General features: G+C 45.8%; 1 protein-coding gene across 1 annotated transcript in view; it reads right to left on the bottom strand.

Moving 5' to 3' along the window:
* Positions 1-18,179, bottom strand: part of LOC8032653 (E3 ubiquitin-protein ligase MIB1) — a 522,024-nt gene that overhangs the window by 8,289 nt on the left and 495,556 nt on the right. Inside the window, exons 17-20 of the mRNA XM_042286613.1 lie at positions 16,609-16,801; positions 9,489-9,567; positions 7,701-7,787; positions 5,632-5,748 (exon numbers count right to left, since the gene is read on the bottom strand). Of these exons, the coding sequence (XP_042142547.1) occupies positions 5,632-5,748; positions 7,701-7,787; positions 9,489-9,567; positions 16,609-16,801 (476 nt within the window). The remainder of the gene's footprint in view (positions 1-5,631; positions 5,749-7,700; positions 7,788-9,488; positions 9,568-16,608; positions 16,802-18,179) is intronic.

Genomic DNA, 18,179 nt, shown 5'->3' on the forward strand with positions numbered 1-18,179 from the left:
TTCGAGGTACCGAGGGTATTAGCTAAGGAGCCCAGTGCGGCCTTGCCGACTCCCTCTCGTGCTAGCCTGCTATCACGCCGACATCGAGACATTTGCTGCAGCGCCTTCGACCCTCGCTGCGGTTTTCTCGACACTATTTCTTTCTTTTGTTTCTGGTACAGGTTTGCCAATGAAACCTCTATTTTCAGTTTTGTGCTTGTCGATCCTTTCCCATCTGTGACAATATCATAAATCCATCCATCTTCCTCGTAGATAACTACATGTTCCAATGTTCACTGCTTACTCCACAATGTTATCTGTCTCAAATGCCATTCTATGCACATGCAGGGTGTTCTTTTTTAAGGCTCTGGAGATTTGTTTAAAAAAAACCATGGTCTACGCAGGTGAGTTATACGGCCAGGGGGACGTGATATAGAATATTGTCATGATAAGTAAGCTAATCAAGTTAAATTAGTTAATTGACTGCTTAATTATTGAAGATAAAGATATGGCTCCAATCAGAAGCTTGCTGAGCATCACCAAAAACAACTATTCAATTCAAACTTGTGGACAATTCAAACGAACATGCAGGTCCCAACATATATGCATCTCTGTGGGAGGCGATTCCCGGAAATTCAAACTTTGCTTTATTCAAACAAATTTTTCGAATTAACGAGATTCGACTGTACTGCGGAAGCACCCACTCAAAATTTTGAGATAATTGCAAATGGTGGGGGATGGGCACTTGTTAGGTCATTAATTTTACATATATTTGTACTGAGTGTATTTTTTCAGATGTTACAAAATTAGGAGGAAGGCACTTAGTGCGGAATGGGCAGATGCTCGGTATTTTATGGAGGTGGAGCAGAAACGTGCACACGCAATATTTCCATCTCTTATCATCCGCATTTTCGCACCGGCAGCATTGCGCCCATTGCATGTGTGGCAACTTGATCAAACCACTCCACTTCCCATGCGCACCAAATCCACCACAATTTACTTATGCACTAGTAGTATTCTATGACACTCAGCATGTTTCTATTTGAAACCATGTGTTTATTTTTGCTATTTAAATATGAATAAAGTTTAGTTATTAACCAACTTATCGTGACGGTTAGGACCCTATAAACCTTTTCATCTCGGTAGTTGCCTGACCAGAGGATAGAGGACGCTGAGCTACTTGCCGCCATTAGGTTGCTTTGATTTGGTTGGTTTCAGTTTAAACGTGCATGCGGCTGTGTTGCTGTTTTATGCAGTTATGCTTAATTTTGTGATACAAATGTTCCCCTTAAAGGGGTACGGAAACCAAATTTTACAGTCCATCTCTTTGCTGGAACATAAAGAGGGTTAAAATAGGACTTCACCGATACCAATATTCCGTAGGATAACGCGAGAAAACGAATTTTGAACTGAATAAAACGATAACCAAAAATCACCTCGTGGATGTCTGTGAAGCTTCGATGGAATGTCGTGACGACAACATGCCCGTAAGAGCAGCGCCACAACGGGAAGTACGGACACTCATAGGCATTACTTAGGCCTGAAAGTAGTACCGAGGCGCTTTGGTGAAGAAAGCAACAGCAGAGTTGGCCACCGCTCATTTTAGTACCGGGTGGTCTTTCCGGCAACGCTTCGGGTGGTTTGGAGATTGTGTACGTGCGATGCAATATTCACGCTACGAAATGGCTATTTAAACGGGCTTGCATGCCCACCTTTCCTGATCACGAGACAGCCGCTTCCGTCGACCGCAACTGATAACGAACTCGATCGCTAAGAAGTCAACACAACTACCGTCGTGGCTGAAAGGCGACGGTAGCATATTGCGAAGCCGCTCCGCCGGCTCCGCAATATGCTACTACAGCCCTCGGGTACTTCGACTGTGCGAGATTGTAACACGCTGATGCCACCAAGTGGCAAGACTCGTAACTATGGTACGCTTGGCCCTCCGAGGCATGATGACGTCAAGACCATGCCGGATCTCCGGAGGTGCATCGCGCTCTTCGACGGCTGATTTTGAAGCGCTCGCCGAAATCCAGGCATTTAGAACGAAAAATACAGCCATCCGCTTGAAATATGACTATGCGATTATCAATTACAGGTTAATCTGATTCCATTTGACTTATCTCTAGGTGTTTCCTGTATATTTTAAGTTTCGATTCAGTATCCCTTTAAAGCACATAATCGATGAAACAGTGGTACTGAACCACTCTGAAGTCTACGAAGTGGTTTTGAGCCTAAATTAAGGTTTTTTTTTTGGACACCTTTGATGGAACTGCTTATAATCGGTGGAGACACAACATAACTGATGAACATACGGGGAGGATTACCATTGTCTTTGGCTGTGCCCAATAATGCTAGTTTTCAGAAAAAAAGAAACAAACAATGAAGAGACTAATACGTGAATGTGAAGAAGCAGGTCGACAGCTAGACTAGCAATGTGCTGAATCGGTAAGAACAGATGAACTGTTTTGTTTTCATGGAGAACCAACTTTGAGAGAATTTCGAAGACTAAAAAAGTTTCATACAATGACACAGAGATAACGTAATAAGGCAGGTGAGCTGGTTAAAGTTAAACATTTCTAAAACCCAAGACGGAGGGTACGAAGAGGGTACAAACACCAAGTTGGCCTGTTTCATTAAAAAAAAAAAAAAAGTACTCGAGAAAGTTTTTGAGCGCGATTCAGCCTGAGTAGAAAATTTCTTTCACTATCAGCCTGTTAAAGTACTCATAAGCAACATTTCACAATATTGGCCCTAGGAAATAAACTATTTTTTATAGGGACATTTTTGTACGGCGTACAAAACATGAAATAAGTGACAGCCTGTCACATTAAGTCTGGCATCCGTAAAATTGGCCCAATATAATAAACGGTGCAGGAGAAGTACCTCGAAAAGTTTGGCTGAAGTGTAACGCTAGGCGCCACTTCATGGACCTGTGTGAACAGGTCCATTATTCTTAGCATCAGATAAAATGCAAGTGAAACATTCGTTGCCTATCTCCTCCACGAGCCCCCTCAAAAGTGAACAGAAAGCTGTTTTCGACCTCTTATGATTACAAAGGACAATGCTATCCAAAACAGATAGTCTCCCTACGCTGACTATACTTGACTTCTTCCAATCCAGTCATAAACATATGTGCTTGTAATTGCAAATCTTCCGCCAATATTAGTACACAAACCTGAGTTGTCGTAAGTACAGTAAACCCTCATTCTAACGAAGTCAACGGGGATATAAGCGGTAATTCGATAAAAGCGATAGAGCCAAAAAAATGTTGCCAGCAGCCTTGAAGGTGGATGGAAACACCGCAGAACACTGTGACCGTATAATTAATCAAACAAACCTTGGTTATGAACATCTCAGTAAAAAAATAATTCAGTGGAGTTAGCCGATGATTTCATCCGGGCATCAGTTTCCCTTGAACTGCTTCGGGCATTGCAAGAACACTGTGACCGCCGCTGCACTGCAATTTGTTTCGAAGCAGCTGTAGGATGTTTCGCGTCTCCATAATCGTCGGCGAATCCCGAGGTGCCTTTCCGACGTCGCTTTGTGCTCACCCTGGCCGCATGCAAGGTCTAAGATTACAGCATCCGTGGCAGGAGCAACAATGGGAATGTCTGCATCAACAAGCATAAATGAATCAAAGTTATCCTCTGTGGCTTTCCCAACATGTTTTCACACACTCCTGTAAAGATTGTCACAGCTATGGAAATAGTGCGCCGGCTCGGCAAGCATGCTCGCAAGAGAAAATCAGACATGCGCGAAGCAGTTGGCGATCTTTCATCTTTGGGTTGCGGCCGTGCTTTCTCCTGCATGAGAAATTTCTTGAGCCCGTGCAATATTCCTTGCTTATTCTGAAAATGGTAGACAGCGTCGAACAGCCGATGCCGGAATGTCAAATGCTTTGGCGATTTCGGACTTGGGCTGGCCACTTTTCTCAACCTCGCAGACCTAAATGACTTCCGGTAAACACACCCAATATCTCATACGACGCACGTGTGCGTGTAGTATGCCGCAGGCGCACATGCGTCAAGGGCTCCCTAAGGGATGATCTCCCTTAGGCTGCATCGCTCCCAATTGATCCGATTCCGACAGGAGTTGGGCAGCGTCCGCCACGGGTTGCCGTAAGTAGCGTCGGAATGTTGACGTCACTCTTGCTGCTCCCTGCCCGCATTCGCGTAATGGCATCGGAAGCGGCCCTCTGTCAGCTCTGCGTGCTCTGCACTCCATCACCCATTTACTCCAGTTTGCTGTTTGCCTCGGTAAAGAAGAGAGAAGGAGGGGGGGGTCTCCGTGCGCATCCGTACAGGCTTGCATGCTTTCGGCACCTTGATCTTCGTAATAAGCATGGTCGGCCGCCAATACACTTCGAATAATCCAGATAAAAATGTGTGCATTTTGGTCAAGACCATGTTGAACTTCGATAAAATCGATTATTAGAAATAAGTGATTTCAATATAATGGGGGATTGCTGTAATTGACCTTCGAAATCTCGTGCTGTCTTAGTCATTTACATATATCAATGTGGCTCAGTGTTAAAGCTGATTCATGTGCCTCATCTTCATGCGTTTGGTATGCCGACGGCAAAAATAGTCAAATCGTGTAACAAAAATAACAGCAGAAGTTATGCAGATCATGATTTAATGCAATTAGGTAGTAGAGATAAGTATCAAACTATACTTTACAAAGAAAGGCAAGAAAGTGCTGTGAAACGCAACGAAAAACACTAATACAATGGATCCACCAAAGCGCAGAGGGGAGAGCGGAGCGAAGAATTAAAACAACTTATGGCAGCCGTGTCACATTATTCCAAGATGGCAGCGCCCATGCGACTGAGTCTGTGGATGGAAAGGTCTATATTAGGTATGTCCCCTTGGCTGTAAAACTCACCGGCACAGATAGTATTAGTGTAGCATTCACAGATTTCTTTTAAAACAAATCTGTGAAGTGTAAAGCCTAAAAAAACACCCTGTATATTACACAATTCTTTCATGTTTACATGTATAAGGGTTTTAGAACTGAAACAGTGATATGAAAAGTTTCTTTAAACATGATACTAAGCAAAGGAGACTTGGTTTCAAACCTCATTAGGACTGATACATTTTTCCAATGCAGTTTTTTTTATATGTCTCATCAAAACAACCTACCGTAAGTCTTAATATCTCAAATGACTCATATTGATTAATTAAAAAGTGTTTGAAGATGTTGTTGTGTGTAGACGTGTTTGAACATGTCTACACTCATATTTTCCCAGCACAACCTAGTTAAATTTTTTTAGTCATCCCTGCTCAAACCATGAAAACTTCGAGAGCATTGATGGGCTCAGTGAAGAACTGCACATTTAAGAAATTCAAAGGAAAATGCTTAGCAGATGTTAAACATATGCTTATAGTCTGTTGCAGGTTAAGAACAGCAGGACAAGCTCCACCCACAAAGCCTTCCAGTCTTTCGGAGCAAATGTTAACGGAGCAAACGCTGGAGGCGAGTGCAGATGTTGAAATCTCCAAGCTTAGGGAGCAGAAAGCTTTGTGGAAGGGGCTTCTCTTTCCCATCTTATGTTGCAACAGACTATAGAACAACCTAAAGGCAAAAAGCCCAAACAAATTAAATACAACTTGGAAAAGAACAGTAAAAAGCAAAAAGAGTTCTCCTTACAGTTCTCATTTTTGTCGGTCGGGAACTTGGAGATGTTGAGAGAGATGTCCGACTTGGAGAGTGGAGCACGCACGTTTACTGTTTTCTTCTTGGCCTCCGTTTCTTCGACCACAACAGCTTCAACGAGATAAAAACAAAAATTATTTTTCAATGTCGGTGCAATGATCCATTTCATGGCAAAAGGAGAGAAGTCCGAGCAAAGGTGATTTTTGTTGCAAAATATAAATTCACAACTTTATACAACAAAAGCAAATTTCAGTACAACATGCAGAAATTTCTATGCATATAGTATGGAAACTTAAATGGACTCTGCAACATTTTTCCACCTACTTTTAAACTCGCATGACATACATGCAAATGAGCATGCAAAACAACAGAAACAAGACAAAAATTATAAATGAAAATATCAGTCACTTAAAAAGTTTTTGGCAAAACTAAACTTGAAAATTAAATTATACTTTTCCTTTTTGTTGCTGATGCAATTGAAAGCGACCAACGGAAAATTTAAATTAAAACGACGGGGGTGAGCGGTCTTCGTGTACTGTTCAGGGAGCCTGGAGGAGTACTATCCAATTTTTAAGATGTAGACCAGTGGTTCTCAAATGGGGTCCACAGACCCTTCGATGTCTCCGAAGGCCTCCCTTAGAGTCCCTCAGGGACCCTAGGAGAGAGTGCCTTAGGGTCCTTCAGGCCACCTTAGGGCCCTAAAGCGGGTCCTAAGGATGCCTTAGGGTCGCTCAAGCCCTCAATTGAGCAATAATATATAATTTTCAAACTGATGCTGACTGATTGGCCCAGTAAAGAAGAGCCAGAAGCGGCTTTTTAGACAATAATTCACAAACTAGAGAGTGACTGGCTCATAGTGGGTAACTCAGATCCCCAAAACGGTGTTTAAACAGAAAACAATTGAGCAGTCCTGTGTTAATACAAAGTATAGTCACAGCGATAGCTGCAAGAGGTCACGGCGAAGTCAAGCAACAGGTGAAGGCAACAGGTGAACGCGATGCCAAGGCGAGGCCTTGGCATCGCATTCACGCACCGTGCGAACAAAAGAGTTCGAAACGAAATAGATAAGTGACCTAGAGCAGACGACAGAAAAAATGCAAGTATACTACGTGAAGATTTGGTTAAAACTTTGTATTCCCATTTGATGCGTCCTGGCCTGTGTTCGGCACATGCTCTCTTCTGCTCGTGCCGATCGACACTGCCACATAGCTCCCCCCCTCCAGAGACAGAGTTGTTCCTCTCTGCTCTGTTCCTAACGCTTCTGTTTCTTTTTTGTTCCAGTTTGCGTGAAAGCATGTTTCCCGGCACGAGCTCTTGGCATTGACAGTGCTACAACGGCATCTTGTTATTGACTATTTTTATTTTTCCAGAGGGTGCGTGCAGTGGGCATCGGTTACACAAAGCCCCCAAGTTTAAAGCGGCTCGTGAACTCTACGGCGTGGCTCAGTGGTAACTTCTCCGCTTTGCACACAGTGGACCCAGGTTCGATTCCCATGGGTGGCGGCGACGGGCTATCTTCTTTAAGTAGTATTTTGCATGATCGACGCTGAATGCCCTACACTGCCAACTACAACATCAACAATTGACGTTGTTTCCAGATGTGAAAAGAGCCCCTGGCAGCTATCGCTGTAAAAGCACTTTGCATAGGGGAGAGACAGTCTGGAATATTCTTTGGAATCCAGTTTGGGAACCCATGATGCATGATCCCCAGATTTACAAATGTATGAAAAATACGAGCAAGGATCATACACGCTCCAGATCACTAAAAAATGTCAGGTGCACATTTCCTGCCAGCTCTGGCTCTAGACGACGACGTGGTCGCCATACCCCGCTTTTTCCCAGTGTCTTCGCCGAATGCTTCGGTTTAGCATTGACCAAGTTTCCTTCTCGTCAAAGGAATTGATCTACCGCTCAACCTTGCCACTGCAGTTGCCACTGCAGTTGCCACTGCAGTTGCAAATGCAGATGCGTGCTCAAATTTCCACCCATTCTATGCACTACTGATACGTTAGAAAAAAACAAAATGAAAATAATGCTAAAGAATTCGGCGTCGTCATCCTCACCTGAGCCGCCACAACACACCGCAAACGGAACCACCTTGTCGATCTGAGCGCGGCACTGGACGCACTTCTTCATCAACGCCGCACAACCTGAAAAAGAAAGCGCAAAGACTGCGGGAAAGCTGTCATACGACGACTCTTGGCTTTTGCCATGGAACGACTAATGACGAGGTAAGAAACTTTTACGATGAAAACACGAAAAGAACTCATGTTCTCTTAGGCGTAGTATAGCGGCCTTCCGGTAATGTGAAGCCTCATACATATTGTGAACCGCCAGGTAAGCATACAATGTTGGGTTTTCACTACTTTGGAGATACTAGTTTGTATTTCATTAGCTTCAACCAAACAAATTCACTAAGTGACTTGGCGTAGCAGGTTCTGTGATTATGATTACGAGGTACACTGCAGGCCGATGTCACAATGCAGGCTGGTGTCAGATTGTAGCTGCAGAATCACAAACAACCAGTAAACAAGAACAAAATACAATTCAGTCTGGCTTATCTAGTCAGAACGGGAAAATTAACTGGCTACACAATATGCATTCTATAGAGGTGCCGTCTGTCGCGCAGTAAATCTAGCCCGGTTATGACGAACCCACTAATAACGAAAATGCAGTTACAAGAAAAAGGATTTGATTGTCGGCCAGGCACATCAAGCTCTACGAGGACCTTTTGCCTCCTGTCATAGATCCCACATGGACTTTGTTTTTTAGGACGACTACCTAGTGATCACAAAGGACTTGTCGACTGACGGACTTGCCAAGAGTCTCGGAAAGAACCGTTGTTGACAGCTCCTCCGGCTGTGGTTGTAATGTCCAGACAGTGAACGCCAAAGCAGTCATCCTAGCAGTCGACACCTTGAGTATACATACCTCAAGAGTTCCGAACTTGACCAGGAATTTGGTTCCCAGTTAGACGATATCGAGGCCATGATCGCTAAACTTGCGAAACACGTGGAGAGAATTCTAAACGACTTCATGTAGAAGCAATAAACAAATGACCACCTTTTCTTCATAACCTGACTTTTTTTGTTACACCAAATTCATGATATGCATGAAAAAGCGGATATAGGTAGGATTCCGTGTTTTCGGAGTTGATTTCTCGTGAAATTCGGAGGGTGTTTTTCGGAGTTTATTTTTCATTGGGGATTCGGGGTTTATCGGAGTTTATTTTTTTTAGGTTCTCAAGTCTTTGAAATTCAGAGATTATTTTACCATTTAAAGTTCAAAAATTGGAAAAAAAAAAATAAATAAGGTTCGGGTAATATGACTTGTTGTCCTGAAGGAACCTTGACGTGCTAAAAAGCAAACCCCTCTTTTTCAGCAGTTCCAAATTTCGAAGGAAACTGAAGTGGAATCTCCTCAGGACCACTGACCTTGTGCTCTTATAAAGTTAAGTTGTAAAACTGTGACCTCGAAATTCGGAATCTTTCGGATAAATCCGAATTGCTAAAAAAACTTACCGGCCAGTGTTTTTTGGATTTTTTCAGGTTTATCCGAAAACACGGAACCCTATATATATGTTAGCGATTTCCGATTTCCAACAACCTCGTTGTAACCCGGGCTGGGGACAACCACAAGGAATATTTGTTTATTTACTTTCACGATCAGTCGTTCGAGCTTCCAGCAAACAGAAAACAATTCTGGATGCCCACCCCCAACCTCGAATAGGGGGCAATAGAGTGTAGGTTGAGATGCACTCGTCATATTTCCATAACCAAACGAATGTAACTCGTTAACTCAATCGATCAATAAACGCAACAATGAAAACGTCAACAAGTATGCAAACTCACCATCACAGGCACACATGTGACCGCACGGCTTGAAGAGCACGGACGCCTTCTTGTCCGAGCAGACGACACACTCTTCAACCTGGGAAGTATGTAAACCCCGCATTGGTTGCTGACGCTCAACAAGGTATAATAACAAAGACATACAAGCGTGCATTCTTTGCGAGCTCGATGTAAAAGCACTGTTGCGAAACGAATCATGCTCGGTGTTTCTGACCGTAGTGGACAGTGTGGCTTGTGATGAGAGATCATACAAGTCACCCTGATAGACTGTGGTTCAAATCTGTAGTGTATTGTGCATTCGACTGCTCATATTTCATTTGTAAAAAAAAACAGAAACCACATGCCCCCTTAGCCAACAAAGGTTGAGGTTTTCTCCGCTTTTGATATTGGCAACCTATGATCAATGAGAAAGTTTTAATTAACCTTATCTCCTGCTGATGACTGGTATTGGTGAAAAACATTGGCAATAATTGTCGGCACTGGCTTTCTCATGAGCAGCCCAGATTAAATTGGATGTTTTCTCGCCAAGTACAATTTCTGTTCTTTTCTCCTTTTATTTTTCCTTAAAAGCTACCCTATGTGATGGATGCTTGAGAACATAAGTGTTACGAAGATGGGATGTCAGGCATTTGGTTCCGGTTACCGGCCGTGCTTGGTACTTGATATGCTTAACAATTCTCATCTTTATTCTCTCCCATGTCCAAATCACACTGATGCTTTCTCTTGTACTAGAAGGCATGACAGATTAACACACTTTTTTTATACAAAAAATAAAAACAGTATTGGCACTTCATAAACTTGGAACCCAGCAAGTTGATCATCAAAAATAAGCAACCGATGCAAATTTTCAAATATGCAAGATGTAAACATGCCAACTAGGTGGCACAAGCCTCCACCCAATTCAACAGCTCAACTACCTACCGTAAAGTTCCGAAAGAACGCCCACCCAAAATTAAGAGATAAATGGTGAAAAACATGGGGTGGGCGAAGTTTCGGGCCAAGGGCCAAAAACTACAAAAAAAATGGCTGCATTTGACAGATCAGCGGTGCATACGCATTTATTGCTCACTCGTCATCGCTAAATCCATCGAACGACTCATCGCTGTCGCTGTCAAAGACGAGTTGCACTACTTCGTCCACTATGCTCTCCCGAGCTTCGGGCCCCATCGCTGGTTCGTCGCTTAGGCCAGGCGGTGGTTCAACTCCCCGTCTTCTGAGCCGTCGAGGCGTGTTGAGATGCCGCAGCGCTTGAACGACGTCAGGACGGCCTCCTCCGATAGAGATGCCCAAGCCTCGGACACGAAGCTGACGACATCCTGACGCGACGGCTTCTTGAGGTTCCCTTTGGCGGTGACAGCCCCTTCCCGCAAGAAGGAGGACCAACGATTCCTGAGAGCATCTTTGAAGGGCTTCATCCAGCACACGTCTGCTGGCTGGAGAATAGACGTGCACCCGCCAGGAATGAAGACAACGTCGGTTTCCTTCCCGTCGAGGGCCTCCCGCGCTGCCTCTGTCTTGTGAATGGGCGCATGGTCCAAGACGAGCAGCCGCCTCACGTCGTCTTTGTTGGCACCCCACACCCTCCGCACCCATTCGAGGAAGACCGGCGTAGTCATCCATCCGTTCCTTGAACAGGTCACTCTCACATTTTCTGAAAGGAGCCGAGATTCGGTTTCATTCCAAACTCCGGCAAAACCAACCACCAACAACCGGAGCAGCCGCAAACACGAAAGCATCGCCGCATCGCTGCGTAGTATTGACGGTATTGATGAAAAAACAAAACTTGTGACGAACCCATGCAGCGCCCTCTACTAGAAATGCACAAATACATGTGGAAGGCGCTTTTTATATCGTTCACAAAACAACGCTGTCCTAAAACTTTTTTTTTTTTTTTTTATGCGAAAGGCGTGAGTGCATGTTTTCAACTTATTTTTATGCTGAAATTTGTTTGGGCAAACCAGAAGTAACATTGGCCGCACGCGGAAATTGAGACAATACCTGGGATTTGAAGTGCGAACAGTGCCCTTGGCGGGATCCGGCCCGTCGGTTCCTTGAGCACGATGAGAGCCGGGAGTTTGATGCCCGCAGCTGTTGCACAGAGTGCAACCGTCAGTCCACGACGCGCACAGCCCGTGTTCACGATGCGGATGCTTGATTCGCCGGCAACGTTGTTTGTCCGCTTGGCTGGGCAGTCCATGCGTACCATGGTTTGGTCCATGTTGGCTATACTAAAGTTGGAGTAACTGTGCTCCAGGCGCAGGCTTCCCACAGCCCTCCGGAAGACGGAGATTGCGTCAGCGTAGTCAGCCGGCAGCTTCTGACTCTCGTTCGTCCCCACTCGCATCGACACATTGAAGCGGGCTTTCCAGCGGGCCAGGTAGTGGTTCGAAGCTTCGAAGTTGCCCAGGTTCATCTGAACCGCCAACTTGCGTGCGTGCTCTTTTTGAAGGACGCGGTTGCTCACCGCTCGCCCCGCCGCCCGCTCGGTATCCAAGAAGTCCATGAGTGCTTCATCGAGCTCTTCGCTGAAGACCGGCCGTCCGTTGTTGATGGCTCTCTTGAATTTGTTTTTGCCGTGGCACTGCTGCAGAAGGGACTGGTAGTTGGTGCTCCATTCGCGAACACGTTTCCTGTCCAGCTCAAAATGTCTTGCAGTTTTGCTTACGTTGTCTCCATTCTTCTTGTGCCACTGGACAACTTCCACCTTTCTCTGGATGGTGTAGCTATTCCTCATGGTCGATGCTGGAAGCGAGGGCAGGTGAACAGCTGCGGGGCACGCAGAGGAATGACTGTCTACTAGTGTGGAGTTTGTTTGCTTGAGCTGTTTCTTCTTTTCCTTTGTACTCGGACGTCTTGAATGATTCACTTCTAGTTCGCCCTTATCTTATCAATCTAACCGGAAAAGATCTTCTCTTTTGTTAGAAATCGGGTCACTGGCGGTGTTTGCGGACGAGTCATCGGTTTTTCCAGAGGTATGTTCGCGGCGGGGGCTTCCCGGGCTTTCGAATGCGTCGAAGCTACTGCGATTTTTAGGGGGTGGGCGATGTTTGGGAACTTTATTAAAATATATATTTCGTCCAAAAAGGTGGGTGGGCGAGGTTTCGGGCGGGGGCGTTCTCTCGGAACTTTACGGTAGTACTAGTATACGTCCAGAGCTGTATATAGAAAGAGTCTGGCCATTCATTGGGAAGTACAGGAGGCAAATGAAGAGGCGCCATTGGCTAAACGCGGGTTGGGCATGTTCCAAGGCGCCTTCAGAAATTCGAATGTGGCCAACCAGAAGCTGTGAAAACAAAATTAATAAGTGAGTCTGAGTAACTCTCGGTGACTGAAAATATGGTGCATGTGATGTTTCGATCATGGTCATGCAAAACCATGGTGGAAGATATATAAAGATGTGGAAGTTATAAAAAGTGAGTGTGACTAGCAGAACAATCGACATAATCCGTACGTTGAGCATTGAGGGCCGGGAATTCCAAGCGGTCAGACTCTGTCCGAACAAAACAAAGTTCGAGCGGCACATTAGTTTCTTAGGTCTTTTCGCATGATCATAATCGAAACATTACGTGCACCATATCTGCAACCATGAAGAGTTACCGCTTTTAACTCCTACGCACTTATTAAAACTGTTTGCCGCTACCATCGCTAGGGGATTAGTTTCGGCTTCTGGTTGGCCAAGAGAGCACGTCTAGCCCTCTATCTGCGTCCGATGCACGGCCATGCTCTGTCCGCTCCTCTCATTGACCAAACTCTTTCTATATACGGCTCTGTATATGTTAATGCACCCACATTATGATTCTAGAATGTGCTACTATGGGCTATATACAATCTCACTAGCTGGGCACAGCACTTCAGAAGCTAAGGGCGAGAGGAAGAGGCAAGCCTCTTTTGTACACATTATGAATGACAGGCTCATCTCCGAGGAGGAGGAAAGCGATGCGGCGTTCACAAACGAGGGTCTGGGCAAGAAAGGATTTCCTCCTTCCTCTCCGTTTCAACTGCTCAGGTTATGCTTTTGCCCCTGTACATTTGGCAACGCTGCGCGCAGCTAGTGAGATAGAGTATAGACGGGGAGGCATGGCGATCGCTCGCATCTCCCTGAGGCCAAAAAAAGTGCCACACTTCATGCCCCAGTGTCACTATCACCATAGCACCAGATGTAGGCCGTGTGCAGTGCCAGAGTGGCAAAGACCAATTAATTCTTGGGAAATTCGATTTTCAAATGAGATAAAGCAAGCAAGATTGAAATTGCCAGAAAATGTAGAGAGGATCATGTTGTGATTTTTGGCTGAAGAATAGCCCCACAGATTGCAATATTGAAATGCTTAATCTGCACAATTTTGCTAGCATCACCATCTCTTCTAGCCCTAGGAGTGCAAGTGGCACTGCTTCTTGCGGATGGATTAGGCTGTGCTCTGTAGGCTTTAACCATACTCGTAGGACCACTCTCACCCACGTGATCGTCACAACTCCCCTTATCGATTAGCATAAATTCGACCTCGGTTCATTCGACTTGTTGTTTAACTCGACCCTGCCCAAAGGTCTCAGCAAGAGCCCATAGAGTTCTGTAGAAAAGAAAAACAACTTGAAACTTGAAATATAAAATTCAACTCGGAGAGTTGAATTATTTAAGAGTCGGCGGTGGGAAAATAATAAGCACGCTTGGCCGTGCATGACGCACAAAAAAAGACAGTCTTTTTTTCCGAATGGGGCAAGTTACAAGCGTGATCGGCCGAGCCCGTCTGCGAAGAAAAACGTTTTCGAAGTTTGAGGCATGCACAGAATTGCGAAGAGAGAGAAAAGGAGGGCACATGTCCAGCCACGGGACACGGCCGGGCCTCAACACAACAACCATTGCAACACCGTTGCGGAGCAGCGAGTGCAGATGGGCTGTTTGTGAGAGACGGCCACTGATGACATCAACGCACACAACGGTGACCTTTGCCTCGTAGCCGCCACTCACCGCTGCTGCAGCCAAATGCACGAAGGGCATACACCGCCATGCGACGGCTCATTATAAAAATGTCAGCACACCGGATTTAAAGTGCTGGATATTCAGAATTTCGCACACATCTTTTATTTCGACTTTCAGATGATCGGCCTATTGCTAAATTACCTAAGCATCAAGGAGAATGCAGGGAATGGTGTTCCACGTACCACACGTGCACACCTTCTCCGTATAACAGATTCGAAGTAAATAACCAAAATAAAGTGTTGACGAACGTGCGTGCAAGATGCAATTTGTTTTTGGCATTTGCTTTACAAAAGTTACTACTGCTGGGGCTGGCCGATGCGGCACGTGAGACACCAATCCCTGCATTCTCCTTGATGCTTGGGTAATATAGCAATAGGTCTATTGGCCCAATTTCGCATGTCCTGTTAAGGTTGAATTAACGGAAGTCGACTGCATACAAAAATTAAACCTGCTTTAGACCGTCTGCAAAACTTTATTTCTCAACGTATTGTGCTGCAATTTACTACGTAGATGCAGCTAGGTGGGGGAAGCATGGAGTCAAGATACCAAAAAGTGAACTGACCTGGTTGAAAAAAGAAAGAAAAAGTGAAAGCCGTTTACAACTCCCTGTAACACCGAATTAGAGCGCAGCTCTTGAGGAGGAGGAGGGAAGGGTACTGGGGGGGGGGGTGAAGTGACCTGGGGGGGGGTCACGTGACCTTGGGGGTCACGTGACGATGCCGATGATGTCATCAGTGACGATGACGATGCGGACTCCGATGACGTCATCAGCGATGATGACGATGCGGATGTTGGTGACGTCATCAGTGACGTCACTGATGACGTCATTTGTGATGATGACGATGACGATGCGGATGCCCCCCGAAGTCACGCGACACCCCCAGGTCACGTGACCACCCCCAGGGTCACGTGACCCCCGCCGAGGTCACGTGACCTGGGGGTGTCACGTGACTTCGGGGGGCGGGTCACGTGACTTCAGGGGGTCACGTGACTTTGAGTGTCACGTGACCTTGGGGGTCACGTGACCCTGGGGAGGGGTCACGTGACCTTGGGGGGGCCACGTGACCTTGGGATGACCTTGGTTACGCCGACGCCGCCGCCAACGGCGACGCCGACGGCGACGCCGACGCCGCTCAAGCTGGGAACGGGCCCCTAAGAGCTGCGCTCTAAAAACCCGGCTTGGCCAATTTGCGTCAGTATTCACAGTCGACGTCATGAACACGCCTACCTACTAGTAGTTGGATGTGCTGCCGAAAGATGGCGCAAGCTGAGACACGAGTGTGCGGCACCTCGACTAACCATCTCCGTACCAAAAATAGAGGGCAATGAGGTATTTAAATCTCAGCTTTCTTACTCAGTTTGTTTTTCTAAAATAATGAAATTGTTTATCACACTTTCAGAATTGTACATTAGAGAGATGCACGCTGGCATAGAGAAAAGTTTCGAAGATCGTCTGCTAAGCTATGTGCCAGTGCACCCTCTATGCTTCCGACATCTGTCGGCGGGACAGACAACTAGGTGAGCCTTGTCGTGATATTGTCTGCAAATGCCGCCGCAGACTGCCCGAAAAATGTTAATCTTTTTTGATTTAGGTAAGTTTATCCATTGAAAATTTCGTGAACGACAATTGATGAAACTACAAAACACTGACATACTAAACATTTAATAGGGCAAACCCGTGCCCAAACAAAATAAGATTGAGCGGACGATAACCAGCGTCGATGGCGGCGTAAGAGCAGCTAGGACTGAGCGCAGGCGAAAGACACTCTAGTACAGAGTGGCGCGGCTTCTTTTAAGCCTTTGCTGGGAGCCTAGAATAATCTGCCTCTATCCTTCTCAAACCATAGGTTCTGAACACAAACACGCTAGATGGTTCTCCAACCTTCTTGAACCTTCTACTTACATAAAGAAAAGTAAAAGGACATGCAGTGTCGGGAATCAAACCCGAGCCATATGCGCACAAACCTACCGCGCTGCCGACATAGCTACGTAATCAATTGGCAATATTTTCGCTCCAAGCTTTCACCACCTAGCCGTACCTCTGTACTAAAGAAACCAATATTTGCGAAGCATCTAAGGTGGGTTCAAAGCGTTGGTGTGCATGCTGTAGTGCTACCGAGTACCAAACGTTCGGGCACGGCTCACCTTGGTGCGTGTCAGCACGGGCTCCTTGCACATGAGGCACTTCTTGACGCGAGGGGAGCAGAGGGAGCAGGTGGCAATGTGGCCGCAGGGGCCAAACAATGTGTCCCGCTTCATGTCCGAGCAGACGATGCAGTCCTCCAGCGCCTCCTGCTCGGTGGGACGCGGGCTCGACGACGGTGTCAGAATCTGGGAACTGGAGTAGGCGTTGCAAATGTTCAGCTGGTGCCAACAGCAATGATCACATTATTAAAAGGCTCCACATTAATGCTTCATATATAAGGTAGATGTGAACTGTTGATACTGAAAATACAGGATAGGTGGCACAAGTCACTGCCCAATTTTAGGGGTGGGGGCTGTATGCATCCATCCATCTATCCATTCATCCACACTTACGGATTCCTCACAGACTCAGCTGTTGTCTCAGTTGTTTTCAGAAAATTCTCTTTGCTATCACGGTGGAACAAAGATGCCTATGCAGAGCACAAGTTTGTCTGCTTCTTTTGCTAGGGTTGTGGTGACTTCAGAACACTGAGCTCAGATTGGCTCTGATTGAAGGATAGTGGGTAGACTTCAAAGCAAGCTGCCTTGAGGTCTACCCACTATCCTTCAATCAGAGTCTATCACAGCTTGGTATTCTGATGTCACCCAAAACCCTGCAAAAGAAACAGACAAACTTGCACTCTGCATAGTTACCGACAGCAGCTAACCTGCAAATTTTTCCAGCACGCTCAGAAAGAGGCATCACATGACTACCACCGTCATTTAATGCTTGTCTGAAAACCTCGCCAATTTCTGCCCTACAGTACTGGCGGAAAACTTTCTGTGGCATTTCAAAAGAAGTGAAGGGTGCACGTGCACAGCTCTGATGGGGGCTCAAGGTGTGTGAGCACCCGTACACCCGTAGCTTAGACTGCATAGCCACAGAAAGTTGTCCGCAAATATAGTAAGTTGCGTGTACAACAGATGACACAACTGTTTGACAGGGCACTAGAAATTGTAAGAAACTTGTATGAAACCTACTATATTTGTTCTAACGATGCAACTTGTAGGGTTGTATAAATATTTGAATAGTAGTTTAGAATAATATGCTATTCGATATTTGTTTCAAGGTGAACTACGATATTCACATTTTTCAAAGTGTTGATCACAATGGGTTAGCCCTGTTGAGCTCGCTTCTACTACGCGGTTCAATCCAACCCACAAAACGGTCATGCGGGAACGTCTGTGAGCCGTAAATGATGTTACCTGTGACGTCAACGGCTACGTTTTCCGGATTTCGGCAGACAGACGGAAAGTTGGAAATGTTAACTTTTTGAGACCCAGATGAGGATTTTGCAGTAGCTAATCAGGGGAAGGCGGTCCCCCTTCCTCACCCTCCTCGAGAACCTTCTGCGGGAGCGGGGTGGTAGAAAGGGGTGGGGAGGGTGCTCTTATTGCTTTTCTGGAACCATACAGAAGGACAAAGGGAGGCTCAAGATGCAGTTGCTTTTGTTGTATTCTCCTCCTTGAAGTCCATCAAAAACTCCACAAAGGGGACTTTCTCTCCTCCCGTCTGTGGTGACTATAGTCGG

This window comes from Ixodes scapularis, unplaced genomic scaffold, assembly GCF_016920785.2.
Source record: "Ixodes scapularis isolate PalLabHiFi unplaced genomic scaffold, ASM1692078v2 PGA_scaffold8__174_contigs__length_109621045, whole genome shotgun sequence".
Classification (NCBI taxonomy): domain Eukaryota; kingdom Metazoa; phylum Arthropoda; class Arachnida; order Ixodida; family Ixodidae; genus Ixodes; species Ixodes scapularis.